The sequence below is a fragment of the Pteropus medius genome, unplaced genomic scaffold (assembly GCF_902729225.1).
Source record: "Pteropus medius unplaced genomic scaffold, Ma_sr-lr_union100, whole genome shotgun sequence".
Taxonomy (NCBI): domain Eukaryota; kingdom Metazoa; phylum Chordata; class Mammalia; order Chiroptera; family Pteropodidae; genus Pteropus; species Pteropus medius.
The window spans coordinates 4,347,737-4,361,252 of NW_024340692.1; the positions used below are offsets into that span (position 1 = coordinate 4,347,737).

Consider the following 13,516-nt stretch of genomic DNA (forward strand, 5'->3'; position numbering starts at 1 on the left):
ACATTTTTAAAATAGAGTCCCTATGGATATCAACAGTAGAATAGATAAAGTGCATTCTCATAAAAGAACAATACGTAGCTGTAAAAAGGAGGCGAAACAACTTTTTAAAAGGAAGTTCTCTATGTAGTGTCAATATATATTGAAAAGATCATAGTGTATAATATGCTATATTTTTAGTAAACAAATGGATAAAATAAAAATAAGTAACAGACAAGAGGGCAGAGTATTGGGGGGAGAGGAATGAAAGCAAGAGTTCTCGATTGTTTATACTGTTTTGATTTTTGAACTTTACAGGTAAAATGAAGTTAAAAATAAAGAAGTTTGTTAAAGTTCAAAAACAGGGGTTAGAAAAAATGCTTCACATTAGATAGAAAACGAGCTTTAGAAACGTAAGACTTGGGTTTGAATCACAGCTCTGCAAATTAACTTATGTAAGCTTGGGCATATTACTGAAATTCCAAAAACCTGAGGTTCATCATCTGTAAACAGTAAATAGCAATAACAACAATAACAATATACTACCTAGTTTAAAGGGTCACTAAAAAGATATGAGGTAATATTTATTTAATATTAATATATTTATTTAATAAATGTTTAGATAAATATTTATTAAGCACTTAATGTGTTGTGCTAGTGCTCAAGATATATATAATAATCATGAAAAGCTACAAAATCTTAGTTCGTGAGGAACTGAGTCTTAAGGAGAAGACAGACCACAATAGCACATGATAAGTGCCTCCTGTCACAGTTGCATGCACAAAGGGCCATATAATCAGAGAAGAGCCTGATCATGTGTCCTGTTCTGCGTAAGAGAAGATTCTCAGAGATGGCAAAAGACAACCTGAGTTAGGAAAGGTGAATTCACCTAGAAATACAGCCTAGGACAATATGAAAATGGCTCATAAATTAATCTATATAAATAATAACCATCAGAAATCTTATTTCTAATTACACAAACATATTTTGGAATATTTAAAATATTATTTTTATACTAAAGTAAGGAATAGATGTAGACTGGATATATAGATACAACTTTGTAAATTTTCAAATTTGGTCTTTTAAACTTTATTTTTCTTTGCATTTTTTCTAAATACAATGTTTACAAGTAAAACAAATATAGGAAACATTTTCTTCTGACTACATTGCTATCTTCTTTCAGAAAATAAGCACTCAGTCACAAATGACAAACCAATCCAACGGAAAGAAAAGTTGACTTCAAGTGAATAGTCTTGTGTCAACTCCTCTCACTCTACTTCCTCATTGTTATGGCACAGTATCCAAACGAATTTAACAACAGAATACTTCAGACATATATTTAACTACAGTTTAAAAGGTGGTGATTAATTACAACTATTCAGTGGTCTCATTTCCTTTTAATCAAGTCTAAGACTAAATTTTACTAGGCGTACCTCACTGAAAACACTTGTCGATATTTCATAGATATAAGGTTCAAATATAACTTTTGCTCTTTTCTAAGTCATAGCACTAAGATCTAAATATTAATTTTCAACTATATAAGTAAAAAAATACATGTAATAATTTTCATTTTTAGACCTATTAACTATACATTCCTGGTGATATAGGCACAATAAAAAAAAATTTTGAATCATACTTCTTTCATGAATTTAAAACTTCAGTTTTATTGCTTATTGATAACATTTTGAGTGATCTAATAATTTTAAAAAATTAACTTACGTAAGTATACATAAAAATTAACTTACATAAGTTTGTTTAACATACAGACACACTCAAATACATGGGTTTGAGAATTTTGCAGGTCAAAGGGGAATTTCATTAAAGATAAAAGTTAAAAATATATTATAAAATTCTTACAAGTTTAGTTGCATCTTATGTTAAGACCTATTTAAACAATAAGGTGAAACTGCAAATTCTAGTAATAAAAATTTAATGCAGGGGAAAAATCTAAGGCTTAAAATAAAATCCAAATTAAATTAAAGAACTCAGACTCATGGAAATTTATGTAAAATTTTATTTACAACATAGGCTGTGTCTGCAGGTCAGACACGATCCATGGGCAGTAGTTTGCCAAGCCCCACTTAAAATGTGTCATTTCACTTAGAAATTTCTTCCAATTCACTAAGAAAGGGAAAAAGACACTTTCCTTAGGATGCCTTCATTTAATTCTCCTCTTAGATTTAATCTTTCTCTTTATTATGTTCCTGTAGTATTTAGTATTTCATATTTCTATCTATATATCTGTGTCTATGTAATACTTTTGGTAATGAAATATAAACCCCAAAAGCTCTTTTGCATTTATACCTTCAGCTCTTAATATACTGATAGATGATATGCACAGGATGTACATTCAATATATGAAGGTGCATATTCTTAAGTGTTTTCAAAAATAAATTCATTCTATGGCTGTTATAAAAAGAACACTCCAATCAGCAAATCTTTCTGTAACAGGGCAGATGGTAAATATTCTGAACTTTGCAGGCCATAAGCTGTCTGTCACAACTACTCCACTTTGCCACTGCAGCATAAAAGCTGCCACAGACAAGACAAAAATTCACAAGCACAGGTAGTGGTGAGATTTGGCCTGTGGGCTGTACTGTGCCAATTCCTCCTCTCATACAGTAAAGACTATCCTCAACAATATCCTTATAGTAAAGAGAAAGCTTTTTAACGATATGCTCCCCATTCTAAATGCACACCTTAGTTCTCTGAACATAATGCTATTTTCCCCAGCTTAATAAAATCCATACCAAAAGAATCTGTTAACATTTTACCTGAATAATTTCAGAATTAAATTTTGATTCCAAATGTGCTGCTCTTTCTGCTTCAATATTTTCTTCTAATTTCCTCACTCGTAGAGTGGTTGCCTAAAGAGAAAAGTTTAAACTTAGAAACATTGGTATTTCAAGTAGATATGAATGACTGCCCATATTTTAGCATTGTAATTAATAATTTAGATTACCACAGCCTCTTTTTTTTATTTTGCAGGAGCATAAAAGTCATGTTTAAAAAATCATGTGAAAATCATGCTCAGGAAGAATGTTCCAGAGTTCACGTTTTCTTTTTTATTGAGGTATAATTTACATATAATAAACTACGCATACTGAAAGAATATAATTTGATAAGTTTTGACATATACATACACCCATGAAATCACTGGCATAATCAAGACAGGAAATATTTCCATTACCCCTAAAAGAATCCTCGTGTCCCTTGGTAATTCCTTCATCCAGCCCTCACCACCACACCAGAACCCACAGGTAACCACTTATCTGCCTTTTTTTGCATTTCAGATCAGTTTGTATTTTCTGGAATTTTATATAAATTGAATCATACAGTGTGTCCTCTTTATATCCAGCTGCTTTCTCCCAGCTTAATAATTTTGAGACTCATCCATGTGCTTGCCTGTATCAACAGTTCATTCCTTTCTATTGCTAAAGTGTTCCACTGTGTTGATATATCACAAATGGTGTATCTGTCCACCTTTTGATGAACATTTGATCTGTTTCATTTTAGGCTATTACAATTCAAACTGCTACGAGCATTTGTGCACAAATCTTCGTGTAGCCATATACTTTCATTCTATGCTATACACTAAATAGAAATAACTAGGTCAAATGGTAGGTATATGTTTAATGTTTTATAAAACTGCCAAAATGTTTTCCAAATTGCTTCCAATTTTACACATCCTAACCAGTACCTGGCATGGTCATTGTTTTTGTTTCTTTTGGAGTTATTTTTTGGGGGGTGGGGTGGGGTGGGGGAGGGAGATATTCAAAGAGGCATGTAATGGTATCTCATTTTAATCTCAATTTGCATTTCCCTAATGATTAATGACATTGAGCGTGTTCTTTCATATATTTATTTACCATCTGTATATCTTCCTTAGTTAAGTATCTGCTCAAATCCTTTCCCCATTTTTTAATTGGGTTGTTTTCTTAATGAGTTTTGAGAGTTCACTATGTAATCTGGAGACAAGTCATTCCTTGAATATGTGATTTCTAAATATTTACTCCCAGTCTACAGCTTGTCTTTACAGTCTCTTAACAGTGTCTTTCACAAAGCAAAAGTTTTCATTATGATGAAGTCTAATTTATCTATTTTTCAGGCAGGAGTGAGCTTCTGGCAAGAAGCAGAAGTCAAAAGCTTTATTTTTGAATGTCATTTTTGTTGAGAAAATGTAACCCTGGGAAGCACTGGATTCCTACTCCCAACATGACCTGGCCTCAATCATGACCGAAAGCCTGTTAGGAGCCGGGTAAGGAGGCCTATGGGAAGGCGCAGCTACAAGTCTCAGAATAACAGTAGCAAAGAAAAATGAGGTCTAGACTCTCGTCTATCAAATACAGATAGTTCAATAGAGATGGAAAAAGACATTACTAATTTGATTTCCTTTCCTAGATAAAATTTGGGCAAGAAGTAAGTTTGTATTTGTTATAAACACTCTATCATTTAGCCTAAGCTGAATTTTTTTTAAATGTTCAGCTTGGTTACTTTGATTTTTCTACTTTTGTCCCACCATTTCTTTTTCTTTACAGAGATGGGAATGGATTACAATGAGAAGAGTCATAGATAAAAAACTGGTAGCATATTTGTATAATGTCTGTTATAGTGCAAAGAATAAACACAAATATCCCTTTTCTAGAGGCCTGTTTAGACACCACTTGCCTTCATAGTCAGAAAGCAATTCGGCTTGGGGATTTAATCACTCTGTTACACAAACACAAAAGTCACAAAATATTTTTTACACTGGATTATTTGCTTTAAGTTTTGCAACTCTGTCAATTATATTTCTTAATAAGTTATTCACTAGAAAAGACTTCTCTCCAGAGGGCAGAAAAAACAGTAAGTTCAAATATCATCCTTTAAGATCTAAATTGCATTTAGATCCAAAAGGATAAAATGATACTTTAAGTTAGTACATATAGCATAACCTCTTTGAAAGTACATCTGAGATTTATGTCCTAAACTACTAGAATATTTTGAAATAAGACACTCCACTGAAAGATAAAACCAGTAAATATTCATAGTTTAGTCTGAAAACTAAAGACATTCGAAAAAACTGGAAATGAGGAAATTTAGATATTTGATGATACTAAGAGATTATTATTACTTTTTTAGGTATAATAATAACTGGTATTTTTTAAAAACTGCAATATTTTTTAAATACATACTAAAGTGTTCAGGGATGAAATTATATGGATTTGCTTTAAAATAATCCAGCTGGGGTTAACAAGTAGGAAGATTGGTATTCATGAAATAATATTGGCCATTAGTCGATAGGTGTTGATGAGTGATAGTCACATGGAGTTTATTATAGTATTCCCTCTACTTTCATGTATGATTGAAATTTACCATATTAAAAAGTTCTTTTCAAGAACAACAAAAGCAAAGGTATTAAAGTTAATGAGGATATATGGTGCTGGTATTATTATTTACTCAACAAAATTATATTATGACAACAAAAGATCATTAGAATGAATTAAGCCATTCAAACCTAAACATGACTTTAAGTCAATCAATTCCTACCTATATTGTTGAAATATTAAGACAAATCAAAGAAAATATTCCACTCATACTTGCTTCAACCTTTCTCAAAACATGTATCACACTAAATATTAGTCCCATGGGATGTTATTAACTATTATATGAAAAAGCAATTTCATCATCATAAACACGTGAGAAACAGAGAATTAAAGCCAAACAATTTTTTTACTAAAGGACTTCTCAAAAAGTTAATTTTACATGACAATCTTGAAAAAGAATAAAGTTGGAAGACTTACACTTCCTGATTTCAAAACTACCACAAAGCTACAGTGATTAAAGCAGTCTGGAACTGACGTAAGGATAAACATTTAGATCCATGGGAAAGAACTGAGGGTCCAGAAATAAACCCATGTATCAATGTCAATTGATTTTTGAAAAGGGTGCCAAGACCATTCATTGAGAAAGAATCCTTTTTTCATTAAATGATGCTGAGACAACTGGATATATACATGCAAAAGAATACATTTGGACCACTAGCTCACATCATATATAAAAATGAATTCAAAAGAGATTAATGATCTAACTATAACAGCTAAACCATAAAACTCTTAGAAGAAAACATAGAGGTAAATCTTCATGACCTCGGAATTGGCAACAGATTCTGAGATACGACACCAAAAGTACAAGCAAAAAAAGAAAAAAAAAGATAAATTGGACTTCACCAAAATTTTAAACCTTTGAGCATGAAAGGACATTATCAAGAAAGTAAAAGGACAACCTAAAGAATGGGAGAAAATATTTACGAATCATATATATAAGGGTCTAGTATGCAGAATACAAAAAGAACTCTTACAACAAAAAGACAACTCAATTTTTAAAATGAGTAAAGGGCTTGAACAGACATCTCTCCAAAGAAGATATTCAAGTAGCCAATAAGTACATGAAATGATGCTAAACACTAATAGTCATTAGGGAAATGCAAATCAAAACCCCAAAGAGATATATCTTCATGTCCACTGGGATAGCTATAATTTAAAAAATGAAAATAACATGTATTGTTGAGGATGTAGAGAAATTGTGGCAATGTAAAATTGAGCCACCACTATGGAAGACAGTTTGATAGTCCTTCAAAAAGTTAAACAGAGTTACCATACAATCCAGGAATAACATTCCTGAGCATATACCAAAGAGAAATGAAAACATGTTTAAATGAAAACTTATACACAAATGTCCACACAGCATTTTTCATAATAGCCAAAAGCAGAAACAACCCAAATGTCCATCAACTGATGAATGGATAAACAAAATGTGGAATATGAAATGGAATATTATTCAGCCATAAAAAGGAATTAAGTACCAATACAATCTACAACATAGATAAACCTTAAAAACATGTTAAGTGAAAGAAACCAGACACAAAAGACCACATCTGTGTAACTTCATTTATATGAAATATCCAGAATAGGCAAATCCATAGAGACAGAAAGTGTGTTGGTAGTTGCCAAAAACTAGGAGCAGAGGGAGGAATGAGCAGTGACTACTAATGGGCATGATGTTTCTTATTGGAATGATAGGAATGTTTTGTAATTAGACGGTGGTAATATTGCTCAATTTGAGGAATATCCTAAAAACCACTGAATTTTGTGAAGTGTATCTCAATAAAAAATCAAAAGAATTCCAGAGAGTAAGAACCGGAGTGTCAAAGAAGCAACAGCCATTTAAGTCAAGCTTCTTGACTTCTGGGGGAAAAAAGTTTCCTCTAAATGCTGATTTGGAATCCTTAGAACAAGGGGACCCTGCTGGTCGTAGGTATAAAGCATGGTACATACTATAGCAGAGAAGTTTTTATGTTTAGCCAGATTAAAATGAGCATTACCTTAGGTAGTCCCAATACTACTAAAAAAAAACAAATTTTTTTTTTACATAAACCCCACAAGATAAAGTTCCTGTCCTTAAAGAATTAAAGCTGACTTTCTCCATATTCAATATGTTCATTTTAGATTCTATGTCAGAAGTCTAACCTGTCACAGGGAAATAGCCATAATTAGAACAAGCAGAAAGCTAATAAAGAGCAGATAGAAGGATGAAACCAATCTAACAATGCTAACATGTAGTTTTTAGATTTCAAAAAGCTTGTTCATAAGTTTCTCTATCAAAGTAGTAGTCTTATATTTTATTAAAATACAGAATATTCGTGATTCCATGATAAAAGAATCAACAATTTAGTCTTCTTTTCACTTCTTATATATGTTATCATATTAACTGATTTTCACTCTAAAAGTCAAAAGAAGTTGTTTTTCTTGCCTAGACCAAAATTAAATGGGTTGAAATAATAAACAACAGATCACATCTTTATTTTCATACTTTCCTACTTTGAACAAAAAGTCCAGAAGAAAACAAGTTTATACATTGTTTATTATTACTAAAACCATTAATTAATCAGTAAGAACAGCAAAAAAAAAAGTCTTCAAATCTTTAAACAAACTCCTTGCAAGAACGGGTTTTATTGACGGATATCATTAAATGAAAACTCTCCCAATAAATGCATTTTAGTCTTCTAGTGTGGTGAATTAATTCTTATATCCAGCAGAGGGTGCTAGAGGAACATCAACATGCTGTTTGCAAAATTTTTTTCCAATAATACTGCCTACGAGAACTGGCACAACAATCATAAATGGTCTCATTAGTATCCAATTCTAATGTAGTCAACAAAGCAAGGGCAGAAAGCAGAATAGAATTCAGATTAAAATACAAAATCCAACACAAATTCATATATACCACGAGTCAATGTAACTGCATACAGATTTGTCTGTAATACAAGTATTACACTGTCTGTTTCCTAACACTATGCACAGCAGAGTTCTTTATGTAACATAAAATGGCTACATATCTTATTATTAACTGGCTGCCATGTCCTTTCCTCCTGCAATATACTGCCAAATGACTTTTTTTTCAGTAAATGGTATATGTTCACCATACCTAATTTCTTTTGAGTTATATCTCATTAAGTCACACTTGCATGACTACATAATCTACCACACTTATGAAAAGTGAGTGTTCATTCTCTAAAGAAGGTAATACAGAAACTAATGTCTCCATGCAACCCTTTGGTACCTGTTGTTTATAACACAGGGCACGAGCTGCAGGCTCCAATTCAGAAGCATAACTAACCAACATATCTAGACATTTGTTCTCCACATCACATTTGCTCCCATAGCTTCTGCGGGCCTGTTCTGAAAGTTTCACAGAAGTTATAAAAACATATGTGTTTTTCTGAAAGAATGGACAAAAAATGGTTCCTACTACATACTTTTTTCCTCAAATCGATTATCCCCTGCTCAGAGGATATACGTGAACAAAGGACTTAGCCAAGCAGTAAAACTTTGATATACAAAATTTAGCCCACTAAAATGGGTATCAAGAAAGATGGAAGGAAATATCACACAAGAACAAACTAGTTCTAGATTTCTCAGTAGAGTGTTATATAACTGTTTCCAAACAACTGCACGAAGTTTACTAAGAATGTCAACAGCCTCTAAGGGACACTCCTTATATTTCTCTGCTATGAATTACAATTCATTTGTAACTGTAACTGTTTTATTTATGACCAAGTAATATCTGTTTTCTAGAATCCTCTGGATTATTTTACATAAACAGGCTCACTTAAATTGGCCTCACTCTAAATTGCACAGCAGTTTCAAGTACTAGCCAAATGTACAAATATTCACAGCACAATGTGTCCATCATCTTGACCATGGTTAACTGTGCAGTTTCAAGAGAGGAACCTCAAAGTTAGTCACTGAGGATGGCAGCAATCAGAGCCTTAAAAGTTTCAGAATGGACATATGAAGGCAGCAGGATGACTACAGGAATAAATTGGAGAATGCAGCTTTTTTTTTAACTCACAAGGAATGAATAATGAAGTATGCCACTCAGATTATATAGTTTAATGAAAAAAAGTTTCTATTACTTTGGAGTATAATAAGAGAAACTACAGATAATGAAAATGGGGAATTTCAGAAACAGAATCTGTAGACTGCAAATTCTGATTAGCTTGGTGATAAATTAATTTAGCGTCTTAAATAATCATCTTTACCTTTTCTGGAAATAAAATCTTTGGCATTTAAAAATTTTTAATGAACCTCCAACATGAAAATCCATCATGAACATATATACAAAAATGTATAATACTTACAAGCACAATTATATAATCCAAGTGACTTCATCATTTACCTACTTTAGTTAGTAATCAACACAAATAAGTGTTTAAAAATAATTCCTACGAACACCAGGCACATAAAGAAAACATGAGATTGCCATCATGGACAATATGAAAAGTGAGATTCATTTTTCTTTTCCTTTTCCAGTTGAGCGTAGTATACATGTAGAGACAAAAGCTATATTCTACCTTTTATGTTACTAAAATAGAGAATATGACTGACAGAAGCAATTCAGAATTTATTTGCAAAGACTGTTCTCTCTCTGCTATAATCTTCGCAAGATTCTTCAGTTCTCCCAGAATTAGGTTTGCATCTTCTCTTTTCTCTTTTCTTATTGAGTTAAGCTTATTTCCCATGGTAAAAAAAAAAAAAAAAAAAAACCCTCCCCTAGTTGTAAGGAGGCTTATAAAAGCTATGGATATTTCTTTCTTCAGTTCACTTTTCCCTTGGTTCTCTGGTATCCAGACCACATTTATAAAATTGAATTGGGAGTTTGTTTGCTTTTTTTAATCTAAGAAACCATTGATCCACGTTAAAACGATTAAGCCACACAATGGTATATAGCTTATCAAATTAAAAAATATATATGTGTGTGTATATATATGTGCAAGTGTGTGTGTGTGTGCGTGTGTGTGTGTGTGTGTGTGTGTATTTAAACTTCTTTGGCCCAGGCTTATAAATCACTTTTCATGAAATGGAACTATTAAAAGGCTTCACAAAAATTTTAAACACTTATTAGGCTAAATGTCTACCATATCCATATCAAATTGCTTTAGTCTGATATTACTGACATTAAATAATGTGTTCTAGTAAATTAAAACTTTAACAATTTCCCTCTTTATTATAAAATAGCCAATACAAACTACATTACACTTAAATATAAAGCAAAATTTTTAAAGGTGTCTAAAAATGAAGAATTGTAGGTAAGTCAAAGGACTGTACTTGTCCACTTATAAAATCCTTATAAATAGAATAAAAATAGAGACTACCTGGACTATCCCCAAACTGACAAATTTTCCAAAAGCGAGACCTGGTATTATCAAATGTATCTATAGAGTAGCTAAACAAACAAACAAAAAAAACCACAAGGTGAAACTAGTCTAAAACAATTTTCTATTTGCAATATCAATCAATAAAAAATAAATAGGGGCAGGTAAATATCTTACAAGAAAAAAATCAATACTGAGTTATCAAAAACAAATCCTAAAGTTTGGGCATTAGACATTTCCTCGATTGAGTCAAAACTGCCTTACCAAGAATTTTATCAATGACAACAAAAATTACTTTTATTTAGTATTTTTTCATACCTATAAGGCAATTAAAATGTTTTTAATGATGATCATAGGGTTTTATAGCATCCTAATGAGATTTCTAAATGATTTTTTTTAATTCTAAGTATATTCAGAACTTTAACTCTATTCTTTTTAATAGGCCATCCACAAACTACATATTAAAAATGATGATGTAAAATATGATGGTACATTCTTGAATATATTGGCCTGAAAAAATGTTCAGCACAAGTGACAAATAAGTTAAAAATACTATTTAGAATACAATCTTTCTTATTTGTTCTCTAACCTTACATAAAATTAGATCATGTGTGGTAAGAATGTAAATCATTTTATCTTTGTCAAGTTCATACTTGCCTTTATTATTGACAGTTCCTGTATACCCCACACCCAGTTTCCTCTATTATTAACGTCTGACATTCATATGGTATAAGTAACCCATTTAAAAAATGAACAATGGTTCTGAAGAGATATTTCTCCAATACATGAATGGTAAGTAAGCATGTGAAATGATATTCAACATCATTAGTCATTAGAGAGATGCAAATCAAAACCACAATGAGATACCACTATATACCCACGGGAGTGTTCATAATCAAAAAGACTGAAAATAACAAGTGTGGGTGAGGATCTGGAGAAATTGGAACCTTCATCCATTGCTGGTAGAAATGTAAAATGGTGCAACCACTGTGCAAAATAGTCTGACAGTTCCTCAAAAAGTTAAAAAGAGTCACCAGATGACCTGTTAATTCCACTGGGTGTATACCCAAGAGAAATAAAAAGATGTCCACAAAACCTGTACACAAATGTTCATACAGGCATTATTCATAATAATCAAAAGGTGGAAGCACAAATGCCCATTAACTAATGAACTGGATAAACATAATGTGATATACAGTGAAATATTATCCAGTAATAAAAGGTAATAAAGTACTGATAGATGATACAACACAGATGAATCCTAAACACATCTGGCTAAGTGAGAAAAGTCAACCACAAAAGAATACATATTGCATGAGTCCATTAATATGAAATATCCAGAAGAGTAAATATAAAGGTAGAAAGTAGACTTATGGTTGCTTAGGGCTGAGAGATTGGGCGAATAGGAGAGTCATGGCTAATGGGTATAGGGTTTCTTATTAAGGTGATAAAAACATTCTAAACTTGATGTGGTGATGGTTGCATAACTGTGAATATACTAAAAACCACTGAATTGTACACTATAACAAGTGAATTTGTAGCACGTAAATTATATCTTTAAGCTGTTTTTCTAAAATATCATCAGTATGAGAAATTTAACCTTCAGCCATCCACCTGCACCCTGAGTAGCCAAACAATACCCCTCCCTAACCAGCACACAAAATGGAGGTTTATTATTGAAGAATGTGAATCTGAACCAGAGGCTGGATACAGGGTTACACAGGGAGGGGGCAGGGAGAGGGGTACACAAGTCTGAAATCAAGGAAAAGTCTGCATACTGAACAGTATGATAACCAGATTCTTTCCCCATCTCCTTTTTCCATTTTATAACCACCAAAAGGAAACTAGCAGATCACTCTTAGCAGAAACTAAAGAGACACGGAGAAAAGACCTATATAGATTATAATATTTAAAAATTTCCCAATGAGATATCTGGCACTTCTCCTTATCATCCTACAGTAATGCTTCCCTAAGACCAATATTCATGTATTCAACTGCCTACTCGATATCTCCACTTGGATGTCAAACAGGTATGTCAAATACAACATATCTAAAACCAAACGTATCCTGATCTCTCCCAAATCTACTCCACTTGCATTTTTTTGCCAGATGAGTATATAGCAATGCCATTTACTGTCTGCTCAGAGATACAGAGACATAGAAATAGAGATATATTTACCTGTAAACCTTTTTATCGTTTGGTTGTCTTTCTATTTTATTTAAAGTGGGGTTCCACTTACAACGACTTTAATTCTTTGTAGTCAAAGTTATAAATCTATTCCTTTACTGATGTTGTTCCACTGCTTTTACGATTAGTAGTAAATCATACCGTACTCAGAGAGTAGAAAAAATTAATCTGAATTTTCTTCTTAGTTTATTATAATTTTTAATATTTCACTTTTTAATCCAATTGGAATTTATTTGAGAATATAATGTAAGACAGGAATCTAATTTTATTTTGTCTCAAATAGTAAACCAATTGTTTCAACACAATTCACTAAATGATCTTTCCTATCCTCACTGATTTAAAATATCTAAATGTACTAAATTTTTATAAATATTTTATAAGTCTACTACTGGTCTTTTGATTCTGTTCCATAGAAAGTCTGGTCTTAAGAGTTATTGTACTTTTTGACCACTCAACAATCTTTTCCCCTTCTTTTAGTACCAGCACCTTGATTTTCTTTCTAAGAATTTCTTTTCGGGACTTTAATTTTAGTAGAATTAAAAGGGATTTATTTGGGGCGAATTACTTTCAATCAAATATTCTCTTCCTGGGATTTGAATCTTGAATAATGTTACAAAAAGAATACAAATTATTGGTACCAATTCACCCCAACTTCA

General features: G+C 31.9%; 1 protein-coding gene across 9 annotated transcripts in view; it reads right to left on the bottom strand.

The window, feature by feature from the left end:
* CCDC171 (coiled-coil domain containing 171) overlaps positions 1–13,516 on the bottom strand; it is a 265,767-nt gene that overhangs the window by 207,705 nt on the left and 44,546 nt on the right. For all 9 annotated transcript variants that reach the window (XM_039873836.1, XM_039873897.1, XM_039874057.1 and 6 more), the window contains one exon: positions 2,751–2,843. In XM_039873836.1, the coding sequence (XP_039729770.1) occupies positions 2,751–2,843 (93 nt within the window). The remainder of the gene's footprint in view (positions 1–2,750; positions 2,844–13,516) is intronic.